Genomic DNA, 13,156 nt, shown 5'->3' with positions numbered 1-13,156 from the left:
AGTTAATTTGTCAGTGATAAGTCTGTTAGCCACTTAAATGGCTGCCAAGGCTGAATCGTGAGCGAGACTAAACTCTGTGTTTTCACTCTGAATAAACAGTTACAAAGTGATTATTGCTTTAACATTTTTAGTAGAAGTAACTGCTTTTTTCCTCCCGAATAATCACTTTCTTCAGGTGGCGTCTCCAGTTAATTCAGAAACGTGTATCTCTGCAGCTTTTAACAGTTAAAACATCTGTTTATTATTTGTGCACTACATTTTAATTTTAATTTCTTTTTAATTTTGCATATGGAAGCCGTAAGTCATTAAGTGGGCAGAGTGTAGCCACTGACCGTATGAAAGTACATATAACAATTTTTTAAGATAAAAAGCTGCTGCTTTGTAACTCTGTAAAAGATGCCTCTCTATCCATGTGTTGAGTTTTTCAGTTCATTTATCTCTTTCATGTATTTCATGTCTACCATCCATCTTAAATTTTCAGAAAAACGAGGAAAGCCCTCATTGATGTGAAGTTCTTGCTGTCACTTTCATTCTAGTTAAGATGAAATGCAGTTGCTTATATCTCAGGTTTCTTAAATGTTTTCTGCATTTTTGGCAAAATTATTTTTCCTTACCTGAGTTCATTGTTAACAAGGTGCACAGCTTGGTCTGCTACGTAAAACTTTCTAGAAAACTCTTAGATTAAGTCTCAGCTTTGAAATTGTCTTGAAAGACAAAAAGCTCCACCAAATAGTGACTTTTAGGTCCAGGCAAAGAAAGGTTATGGTAGGAAAAGCCATTATAATATGATTTCTTCTCCTCAGATTGAGATACCCCCAATTTTGAGCAAGGGATACTTCTTAAGTGTTCCTGCTGATCATCTTCACAGTGGTATAAATGGAAAAGTTATTTCAGTGGCACTGAAAATACAGAGCAGCTCTTTGCTACCACAGAGTACTCGTTGTTACCTACTTAGAAATTACCTTTAATTCTTATTGCACTCATCACTGAGTATCTGAACATTTTGCTTGAATCCTCTCACCTGATCGTTAGTTCTACCTGTCAAAATGCTGTGAGAACTACCTGGAGGGACAGGGGTTAATCCTGAATAATAGTAAAGGTAAAACCCTAATAATCTAGTCTTGAATGAGTATGCAGAAGATGCAAGCTGTTGTTGCAAGCTTCAGCTGAAAGGTCCAATCCCATTTACTGACAGGTGGTTTTCTTTGGGGCTCTGATCCAACAGTTTTACTGGTGTTATGTGGGAGAGTTGTTTGTTTGTTTCCCCTGAACAAAGAAATGTTTAAGAAGCAATCCTTGCTCCTTTAATTTTAATAGTAAAAACACAGATCTCACTGCTGGAGATCCAAAGTTCAAGTCCTCTGAATAATGTCTTAATTCAATGATTGGTCATGGATTGGTGAAACAGGCAATCATTGCTAGAGAGAAAAGTACATGTTAAGTGTGTATAGCATAAAGTAGTCGTTTAAAACAATAACGCATCTACCGAAGTAACTTGTAGGCATCTTCCTACAGTCAAGGTAAATGCTATCTTTGTCGTTTGCAAGATGAACGTGAAGCTAGGATGCCTGTCAGAAAAATGTCCGTGAAAGAGCTATAATACTGTGAGAGTTTGAGATTTTCGAGAGAGATTGCCATATATGGTAATTTGCTGAAAAGGCTCCCTAAAGCAGAGATGTTGGACATTTAAGATAGAAATGCAGAGCTTGCATAAGCTATGTTCTCACTGCGGAGTTCGGGATGTCCGTTTATGTTCTTTTAATCTCCTCTTGAAGCATAACAGCATTGGTTTGGGTAAAAGCAGCCTCTTAACATATAAAGCAAGTAATTGATCTGGCTTTCTTCAGTACAATGTTTTCCACACACTGTGCCTTTTTTGGAAAGGAGTATGTGAACATTTATGAGCGTTCCTCTAAGTCACTACCAAGAACAGGGGAAGCTAAATACCAAGATTTCATGAGAAAGCGTTCTCAGTCCTCTCTCACGTGAACAGCATGATTCTGATTTTAGTTCAACCCAAAATGTTCACTTTCCATCACAGCATGTAAGTGGTATTCAGTTATCAACCAGCGTCCCCTAGCTTCATGTGATGAAATTCTGCTTCTTGAAAAATTACACTCAAGTTTCTCTCTAGGGCATGTAGACTTAATAGAGATACTAGATCTGTGCCTCATATAGGGCAAAGCAATAGGCAGTTTTGAAATACACATTTTCGAGATGCCAAAAGTCCCAAGACTTTTCTAAACTTTCTCTTTTTAGGAAATCAGGAATAATGTCATCAGCCATTTGCAAAGCAGATGTTTGAGAGCAATGTATGTAGTTATTAGCCAGTACTGACTTGATGTGATAAGTCTTTTCTAATGAGAAGGAGGAGAAGGTGAAAAGACTGAAGAAAGAAAACAGGAGAGAACTCCTGACTGTCCTCTAGCTCTGTTCCATCACTCTAGTAAAACTCAGGTCTGTTTGGTTTTGTATGGAGAACATATGGGGGGGTGTGTTGCAGCTTCTTTGAGGACTGAGAATCATCTTTTTATATAAATGACAGAACTCAAAAGCTTGATTATTCGTTCTTTGTTACTGGCCCCCCTGCAAAAAGCTTACTTTATTCCTTAAAGAGAAGGACATGTATTTTTCTAAAAATGTATTTATTAACTCAAGGTTTGATATCTTGGAGCTGCTTCAGAAAAAAACTTTCCTCTATTGCTGCTGTGCACTGCCTCTTCTAAAAATGGAAAAGACTTTGACTTTGTTCTGATGTTCTTCACCTTGTACATACATTGCCCATATCATTTCATGATAGACAATAGTGAGCCTTGCATTTTCTGGCAGAAGTGCAAGCCAGTAAAAGCAGGTGGAAATACTATTCATTTTTAACAGCATAATTCTTGTATGCAACTGGTTTGACTAAAATAGTGGAAGACTACATTATCGTAGATCAAATTTGAAAAGAACATTTCATGGAAATGTTTGCCTTTTGTCTGTTGGAGTATATATGTACTTCAGCAAAAAGGAAAAAAATTATTCTAATCTGTACTTAAGAGAAGTAAGTTAGAGGGTTTTTTTCCTCTTTACAGAACACAAGAATCACTGAAAAATGCATTTGCAGTATTATCTGTGCAACTTTTTCTCTCTAATAAAATGTCGTTTCACATCTGAAATTCACCTGTGGTTTAGTCTGGAAGCATCAAGTAGATGATTTGACTGAACTCTGCAAACCACCAAGTTAAATAAAAAGAAAAAAAAAGTAATTTTTAAATCAACTGAAACAATTGCAAATACCATTTTACCCTTTGTTTAATCTAATTTGCTTAAAGCATATTTAAGCTAATTAGAGTAAACGTTGTACATTCATATATACTTTTTTCATGGACTTGATGTCTGAGAACCTAAGTCAGTCTCACTTTCTTTGAGTTTTTTCACACTACTAAGGGAAGAAAATGCTCCTCAAAGGACACATCACTACAAAAAAAATGTAGCAAACACACGCTTGCATATATAAATGCTCACTGGCATTAATTATCCCACTAGGTAGATCTTGTGGTGATGTACTTCTTCAAGATATTGTGTGTTCATAATTTTACTGACTTCCTATTGTGTCAGTGGTGTGTTTCATTCTGTTACCTGATGGTATCTATTCATTTAATTGCTGCTGTGCTTTGTCAAAAAAGAGCAAAAGAACCAAAATGAAATACCTTTGAATGTGCATACTGATAAATGTAGCTTTTCTCAGTTGTATGTCAAGTTGCTGTTGTTTAACAGTGGTGCAGCATTTTCTGGCAAAATGAAGACAGCCTTATGGGACTGCTTTGGCTGTGTCTCCTGGAAAGCTGTTCCGTTTATGGTATGTGATTACATTTTTACAAATTGCATGGAATAAATATTTACTACTGCAATGAAAGCTTTGCATACATACATTGGGCATCCAATAAATAAAACACTTTGAGTATATAACATTTAAATACTGATGGATCTTTTCTTTTCAGAGTGTCTCTAAATATTCTGCCCTGTGAGATGTGGTACAAAAATATTCTCTTAAGTGCTAAGGTGCACATGTCCTTACAAAATGTGTGCAGCTGGTTTGAACAGCATTGTGCAGCAGAGGATTAGATGACTAGACTGCTGTCTTTACAGCAGAATTTGTAATTTCCCTAGTAAATCTAACAGAACTAACAGAACAGAACAAGCAACTTTTGTTTAAACACTGGTCTGGATTACTAGAAGAGCAACTTTGGTTTTCTGGTATATTTGTGAGCGATGATCTTTACTATACTACATGGTACTACACTGACACACACCTTAGTTATTCTGTTCTTAACTTTTCATTGTCCTAGTGTAGCTTGAATGCACCACTTCTCGTTGTTAACTTTCAAGTCCTGGGGCTCCAGCATAGCCTCCTTCAGTTGCTTTTAAATGTTGTTTAACTTTAAACTTTCCTGTCTTTGAATTGTTGCTGTGTTAAAGATTCAGCAGGCCAAAACTTTACTGTGCTGCATGTCAGGAGACAGGTTATAGAGAAAGCTGCTATTACTTGAAATAAAAAAACAATTGATTTAATACCTTCCAAGGAATGAATAGACTTTTTTCTGTATGATAAAACTTACCTCTTTTTGTTTTTGCAATAAGTAGGAGTTAGAATGAATTTTGCTTTAAAATATCAGTGAGCAAATTGTGGTTGCCTCATTTATTAAAGAAGCTTGTTTGCATTCTTTTCAAGTTCTTTTTGATTTTGCTTACTAATAGTTACTTAAGAGAAAAGTCCTTTCTCCCCTTAGCCTTAATTTTGTCTTGCACCCATTTTGAACCATCATCCTAGTAGCTGGGAATAATTCCACTTGTATTTGGTGGTATTTAACTACAAGGTGGAAGGTAGAGACAAGGATAGACTGTCCAAATCCTTTTCAACTTTCAGTTCCTGTTGGGTAACAAAGTGCAGTCTTCAGTAGATCCTGAGGATTTGGAGCAGCCTTAGAGCCACAGATTCTGCTGCTCTGGCATGGACATGTCATTACCGTTACCATTCGTTTGAGCTGAGCAAGTCTCCCTAGCAAACTTGAAACATGCACTGAACCTAGCAGTTACTCAGCGCTTCATTTCTGCAGTTGAGCACAATTTTATTGGCAAGTAAAGGCTCAAGATGTAGTTATATGAACATGCACGTTTGCCATGAATCCATATCCTTTTTCTGATTGGTTTATACCGTCTGAAAGAGCAAAGAGGATTGCTGCTCCTAGCTGGCTGAGGATTTCTCTACTGCAGATATGGTTGAATACTGCTGTTAATACTGCTTCTGATGGCATTTCATGTGTCCTGGGACAAGAGAAAAAGATAGGTGTCAGGCCTGCAGCTTCTAGTCTGCCCAGGGTGTCTTGGAGTTCATATGTTTCCCTGCAACCTATGAGTGTAGGAGCACTAGTGGGGTAAACTTGTGAGGGACGTTCTGGTTTGTTGCACTTTTCTCAATAAACCTTACCAAAATGTGCTAAGTAAGTAGATGAGACTCATGAAGAAATCTCTGAACAGAAAAAATAACTGTCCGGTTGTCTCTGGATTTAAGTCATGTCCACATACTACTACTATGCAAGTCCCAGAACTTTCCTGCTCCTCAGACCTTTCCCCCCCACACTGGAGTAACTCATATTCTGCCCTCTCCTGCCCTTTAACAGCTGTTTGGACAAGTCGGTGTGAACTGCCCCTGTACTGACTGGGCAGCCTGGAGCCCAAACAGAACAGACAATGAGCGCAGGGTACGGCTTTACTTGGGGCATGAGGGGGAAGGAAAAGGGAGTGAAAATCCTCTAGCCAGCAGCTAATTAAAAGAACTTGCAGTGTTTAATACGATTGGTACCTTCTCTGGCAGCTTTGACTGAAATTTAGTAATTGGATCAAAGTTATTGACAGTACAATTGCAGAAGCTTCCTTTCCTTGGAAAATGAAGTCTGAAGGTGCTTAGTTTGAAAGTTGTTCCATCAGTCCCTTTTACTTTCTTTCATTTGTTTATTAAATGCCTCATATTACATATGTATCACAGTCTTCTAAACACTAATGGTAATAATATTGGAGAGGTGTTTAAGGTAGTCTTTGTGCAGCTCAAGCAAAACTGGACTTGCTTTTCAGTTTGCTCTTCCAGGGTGTTTGTATTTTTATTTCACTCCCGTAAGGAACAAGAAGGACCTTGGGATCAAGTCACTTTCAAACTTAAATGAGACACTGATTTCTTTCCTTTTACTTTCCTTTCTACTGACAGAAAACTCAAGTGAGCAAACTATAAACTAATCAAGCTTTTCACCATGGGGGATAGAAAGCAGAGACAATTGAAAGTGACACCAAAGAAAAGCAAGTAGAAAATAAGGCCCATTTTGTTCCTTTGAAGTTGAGTATCTGGAGTCTGGAAAGGACTCAATGAACCATCAAGTCCCGTAGCCTGGTATCACTGACAGTCATTTCATACAGTTCTTTTCATAAATTTAAGTAGTTTCATCTTAAATATTTTGGCCCAACTAGCTTTACTGGAAAGCTTTTCAGAAATTCTCTGCTTTGAGAATATGGAACTTTATAATTTGTAATCAAGCTGTATTTGTACCTAGCTTATACTCATCAGATCTGTAACAAACATAAATAGGTTCTCTGTTTCCTATGGTCACTGCAGTATTACTTTTATGTCTGTGATCCAGTTTGATTTAATTTTTATTGAACGTAAGTGAATGGAATTGTAAGCAGTATTCTGGATGAGATCCTGTCAGGTACTACTAATGCTTACCGGCATTCAAAGGAAATGAATTCCAATGAAATTCCAAGGAAATGAACCTAACGCATCCAAGGATTGCATTTGTCCTTTTCACATTTTGTGTTACTTTGCTTCTTTGTAATAGGTATACCATTGAATTTCATTACTTTTCTGTTATTTCGGTAATATTTATTGGTTTTTCCCTCTGTGATACAGAGTTTCTTTGATACTGAGAAGTGCTTCTAACTTGGGGGGTTGCCAGCAGAGAAGCAGTGAGGAACCATTATTTTAATGGCAGCCTCAGTTCTAATTTAGGTGCAACCTAAAAATTCACCTGAAATGTGCCAAATTACTGGCTTAAGTAATCAAATCTTCTGGTTGATTTAGTCTCCCAGTAACATATGCAAAGGGTCTCTAGTGTCCATCTTTTTCTTACTGCTATTACCACTACTACTATTTTTTTTTTAATTTTTGTAAATGTATGGTGAAATATCTTCTATTTTTACTTTTTATTCTTTTGCCAGGTCTAAGCAGTTACATCTTTTGAAATTCTTTTTTAGCTTTATGCTTTCTAACTGCTTGGTTTCCTTCATTGATCCCTCTACTTTTCTTTCCTTCTTACACACTCCATGCCTAAACTTTCTGCCCTTTTTAGGGGGAAGGGGCAGAGATTATCATCTGATTATTACCGGGATACTTTTCTAGAATATTTTCCTTTGCTTGAGATAGAAATTCCAGTCCTTTTCCCCACTTTTAATTTGAATGGGGATTTTAAGTTTGTAAGCCGTAATTCGGTTCTGTTTGCTTTCACAACTGCCTTTAATTTTTTCAACCTTTTCCGTTTACACAAAGACTTTCTTTGGGATCCTGTTTTATATGTATATATCCAATAATGGGAAAAGAATCAGTTTTAGAAAACACAAGATGACATGACGCAGGAAGAATTGGCAAATGAAAGCACAAAGAGGGCTGACTAAGAAGCCCCAGACGTGGGCAGGGCGTGGAAAAGAGGAGAAAGCACTACATCCTAATGTGGCTCAAAAGACAGAGGAGGTGTAGGGGTGAAACGAGGTAGCTGTAATAAAACAGGAGTTAGGATAAGTGAGGTTTCACAGGATGACTCGTCAAGCTAACTACTCGTTACCACTCTGCAAGGTCCCTTTGCTTCCCTTTTGCTAACTCCAGTGCTCGTTTGAGTGAGCATTCGGGTTACAAGAGTTACCCACCAAAAGAACAAATGGTTTTCTGCCAGTTTGGTGATCTGAGCTGAGTTATTAAGGTGTCTGACAAGTGCCAGAACTGGTCAAAGAGAGTTGCTAAGGGATGGCGTTACTCATTTTGTGAGGAGTTTTCCCATAGTTGGGCTCAGCCAACACTAGAAACCTCTGCTGGAGCTAATAAGCTAGAACTTGAAAACCAAGTACAAGAAGAGTGAATTTTGGAGAGCTTTTGGAAGCAGCAGCGTTTATATCAATAGAGGTACCAGTGGAGGACTGGCGAGTGAGCGGAGGTGATTTGGGCAGAAAAAGAAACAGGTCTTGGACATACCTGACTGGATGAAGTTGTGAGGCTTTTTTGATCAAGTAACAGGAGTGTTACAAGCCTAGATGGAAGGAGAAAGGCTTTGACAGTTATCTTTGTAAAACGATACAAGCATGGCAGTAAGGGCTTAAAGATCTTTGAGGTAATAGAATAATGTTTCTAAATATAATAAATGTTGCATGTAGACACCATATACTTAAATGTAATGAAAAGTCATTTAAGGTTGTTCGAATGCCATATTCAATTTTAAAAGGAAACAGTGTCACTTTTGTACTGCTCTGTAATACCCTCTAACTTTCTTTTTTTTTTTTTTTTTTTATCTGTTTTACTTCCAGGAGATGCTCTAGTTGCTGTAAATGACGTTGATGTGAATTCTGAAAACATAGAAAGGGTTTTGTCTTGCATTCCAGGTCCTATGCAGGTACAATAATTGAAAATTTATTCCAAATGCCTTCTGTAGAAACGAATACTATGTTTCTGTCGTACTTTCCTTAGAAAACAAATCTTAAGTGGTCTTTTCCTTCAAATTTCCCCATCTAAATTTTGAACGTGTTGGTTGACCACAGTCAAATTTGAAAGAGAGTAGAAATGTCAAAGAATTTAATTCTGGTAAGTTTTGTGAAAATGAGTAGGTAGGTGCAAATAAGAGACTCAAGCCAGTGTCCCATTGAGGGATATTGGGCACAGTTCAGCTGTTACATATTCTTTCTGTCGTCAGCCCAAGTCAGAAAGCAGGTGTGAAATTGTACAAGAGTCAGCATGCGTGTAGGTTTAGACTAACCACAGTACCTGACGTTTTTTGACCGATGTGGGTGTCCAAGAGTATTCTGCATTTGCAGGATTCTGGTGATTTGTGTTTCTGTACAAGAAGTAGTGCATACAGAGAATCAAGTTTCATTACTTTTGCTGCTCAGAAAACAATTTTACTATGTCACCGTTTGCATGAGGATTAATTACTTCGTGTTGCATACAGAGAAGTAACTCCTTTTTGACACACACAAACTTTTTGCCAACAGTAATTATAGTTACATGCACAGTTGGCTAATACGGTTGCTTTGAGAGTTGTTATTTTGAACACCGTGATCTCAGCAAATGAAGGACAACATATCTAATGTTGTGCTGCCTTGCTCCTTGTGGTTAACGGGGATGGGGATGTCTGAACAGAAAATGGAAAGTATGGAAAAAAATATTGGTGTCTAGCTTAAAAAAATCCGTGAGCTGGAGAGTAGTACTGATGTACAGTGGATAAATAATGAGGAAAGTGCTCTTTTCACCTACTTTGGAAAGGCATCATAGAGGGAGTGTCAAAGAATGTCTGAATGGCTTTTTTGTAAATTACTGTGTTCTTAATGGTAACAATAGCTATGTAAATATTTACATAAAATGATTGTCTCTCTGTCAATATAAAAGAGAACCACAAATCACAAGTGAGTAAAAAGAAATGGTCTGAATTCAGAAGTAGTGCTATTAAGTATCTTTAAGAACCCTTAAATGGAGAATTTGATACGTATTTTTCTATTTAAATAGGAAATGCTAAGAGCCTTTAGATTAAATACTTTTAAGATCTTTCAAAATTGAATAGTGATCAGAACTGACCGAAGGCAATAACAAAAAATGGTATTAAAAAAGGTACTGACCAGATGAAGAATGTCTTTTTCCCCTCAAACCCGCTACGTTCATCCTTTCTTCTAGCTAAATAATAATTTTCTCAGGTGGTTCCTGGGGGACAAATATTTCAAGCCATGATTTATTTCGCAAGTTAAATTAACTGTTTAGTTGAATGTACTAATACAAAAAAATCTTTTTCTGCAGAAGAGCCTTCCTTTGGCTGGAAGCTGCTGTTGATTGTCTTCAATAATCTGCTCTTTCAGCTGCTTCAACAATGATTTTTCACAGTTCAATATTTGACTTTTCTTTTTTAAGAAGCTTTTGCTATAACCATATTGCTTTGATTTATTGTTTTAATTGTATTATTCTGATAGGTTGTAGTACCTTTAGTCTTCTTTATAGCTTATTATAATTTTATATTTCATTTAAAACCTATTTATGTGTTAAAAAGTTTAAAAATATTATCAAACAACAATTTATTTCATTCCCCGTCCCACTTTTTCTTTAGGGGAAAGTAGCTACACTTCTACAACAGTTAGTTCCACTTTGGTGGCTATATCTGATCTTATTGCTTTAACTTGTAATTAATTGCATTAATTGCATTAACTTGTAATGAATTCCTGTTTGCTGCTTTAATAACCAGTCCTACTTATTAAACAGGTGGGAACAATTTGCACTACTTCTAAACATTTAAATAGCACATATTTTTGGAGCTATCAAAGCATACAAACGCATAAAAAATTAAAAGGGGAGAATGCCAATTACCTCGGATGTTAGTAGCATAAGATGAAGTATCTTAAGTTATTTGCTTAAATCTGTCTCGTAAGAGACAAGGTAAAAGTTGCAAGTTGATATGAGATGAAGCAGGTTAAAATTATAGTGTATATTACAGTATGTCTGTAACTCCCAGGTAGTTTTTCTTTGAGTAGAATATAGGGTGGAAATTAGACAAATCCTTCAGTATTTTATCCAGCTTTTATTAATAAACATTTCCTGGAAAATGAATGAGCTTCTTTAGAGCATCTGGACTCTGAACGTTCTAGTGGCATAATATAGGAGGTGACAATAACAAAAATGTTTTACCGTCCAGGTGTTTCAAAAAAATGGAAATTTTAGGTTTTGATAAGCCTGCTTCTGTTTACAACTTAGTGTAAGTGCCTGTAGAACTACATCTGCAATTGCAGTAAGATTGAGTACTGGTATGTCAGTTTAGGAAGCTTTCCAAGATATTTGACACTATGAAGCTTGACTAAGCCACCAGAGTTGTGGTCAGGTATTGGCAGAGCTCCATGGTAGAAAAGCCTTGTCTTGCCTGCCTTTGACCAAATATGGTGTTGCTGTAACTATTAATAAATACAGAATGATCAAAACAGCAGAGATGATATAGTTTACTTAATTGTATCCTTGCTAGATTAGAGTATATGTATTGCTTGTTGATAAAATCCAATGCGACCCTTTTTGTAGTAGCTACTTTTAATGCAACATTAGCATTTACGTTGTCAGTAAGTCTGTCAAGTAGACAGTGATTACTTGAAATGTATGACTGTTCCTCATGTTGGCTTTCCAGAACCTTTTATTAAAGTGTAATTATTCCTCAGTTAACTGTGCAGCTTGAGTCAAGCCAAAAGAGCGATTACTGAAATAGACCGGTGGAGAATTTAAATATACAGTTCAGAGTTTTTGCAGTATAGAACACCACGTTCATGCTGCTGGAGAAACAGAGATTTGTTGTTTCTGAGACTTAGTAATAAAGACAGCTTGTTACACAAGCAGCATAGTTAATGCATTCTCATTCACCATATGTTGCAAAATGTACTGACCAAAAAAAGATGCCGTTTAAAGCAGTTATAATGTAGTTATGAGTTATTTTAATAATAAACTATGTCATTACTTTTCTGAATTAAATGTTAAACATTACTGGAAATAATTTCCAAAATAAACTACTTAGCTTCTTTCAGTCCCAACATGTGGCATATCGCTTATGATTATAATGTGTTTCTAGAATTCTGTTTTTCTTACTCAAATTTAGGTAAACCAGTTTCGAGGCATATAAGGACTAGTTTAGCGTATTTATTGAGCAATACGAGTCCAAATGCTGCATCAGTCTGTTTTTATTTATTCTTTTTCATGGCAGAACTATTTCTCCTTGGATGCTTGCATCTCGCCTAGTAAAATAAAGTCTGAATTCTGATTAAAGCATTTGCACTTTCTACGATTTTGTGTGTCTGTAATCAAAGCAGTTACTACCTAATTTGACACTGATCGCTGCCATTGTGTTCACTCTTTCTTCTCTAGGTTTGCTTATATGAATATTCATGACACTGGACCTAACTACTTTTTTCTTAACAAGATTTAGGAAAAAATCTAGACGTGCATTCATATAGATTTAAATAAATTTAGTGCTTTATTTTAATTCAACATAGTTGACTGTAGTTCTGTGCATCCCATGAAATTATAAAAAAAATACGCAGATGACAATTTATTTGAGTCTCACAGGGTTAATACAAAAAGAAGAGAGGCTCTTTTCCTTCTGTGATCTCTTTTAATCAGATAATTTGTAAACACTCAAAAAGCTAAAGTAACTGACGTTTTTTTGTGAGCTTTGTAGCCAAAGTTCCTAAGGAAACTGGTAAACTTTATAGAAACTAGTTTTGCTTACAGGCTTCCCCTCAACTTTTTTTTGTAATTTAAGTTTGAAAAAAAAGTACTTCTCCATCATCATTGTCACTGCTGTTATTATAGAAGAATTAAAATGACTGTGGTGCCTGTGACTGACAGCACTGATAGTGTAGCTCTCCTATTCAGCTAGGCTAGTGCTATTCTTAAAGGCCAGTCTTGGAAGCAGCAAAACTTCTGAGTTGTTTCCTAGCACCACAAGACAGAGGAGACCGAGTAAAAAGGGGAAGATGTGGACAAAAGAATATACTTTTCTTTAACGTAATACTTGAAAGTTGCAGAACCGTTTTAGTTGAAAGTTTTGAAGAGTATTCAGCCTGAGGCAGACATCCAGAATCAGAAATTTCAGCCTGAAATTTTGAGTTGCAGTTTGGCAAATCATAAGCATATGGAAAACAGCGACTTAAAACAGGAAGTGGCAGGCAGTCTTAACAGGCAGGCCATGCCTCCAGCTCTACCTATAATAAAAGCCGTATTCTTAAACATATAGCTTTCTTACAGATAAATAAACAGAAAACATGCCTTCCTGGGTCAGACCAAAGGTACATCAGCAATGTATTCCATTTCTTACACTGGCAAATGTTCAGGGAAAGTGTATTAAGAAAC

General features: G+C 36.5%; 1 protein-coding gene across 4 annotated transcripts in view; it reads left to right on the top strand.

Moving 5' to 3' along the window:
• INTU (inturned planar cell polarity protein) overlaps window positions 1-13,156 on the top strand; it is a 60,538-nt gene that overhangs the window by 12,628 nt on the left and 34,754 nt on the right. For all 4 annotated transcript variants that reach the window (XM_068941608.1, XM_068941611.1, XM_068941609.1 and 1 more), the window contains exon 3: window positions 8,602-8,687. In XM_068941608.1, coding sequence (XP_068797709.1) covers window positions 8,602-8,687 — 86 coding nt within the window. The remainder of the gene's footprint in view (window positions 1-8,601; window positions 8,688-13,156) is intronic.

This window comes from Struthio camelus, chromosome 4, assembly GCF_040807025.1.
Source record: "Struthio camelus isolate bStrCam1 chromosome 4, bStrCam1.hap1, whole genome shotgun sequence".
In the NCBI taxonomy this organism is placed as follows: Eukaryota; Metazoa; Chordata; class Aves; order Struthioniformes; family Struthionidae; genus Struthio; species Struthio camelus.
This window is presented reverse-complemented; position numbering and strand designations above follow the sequence as displayed.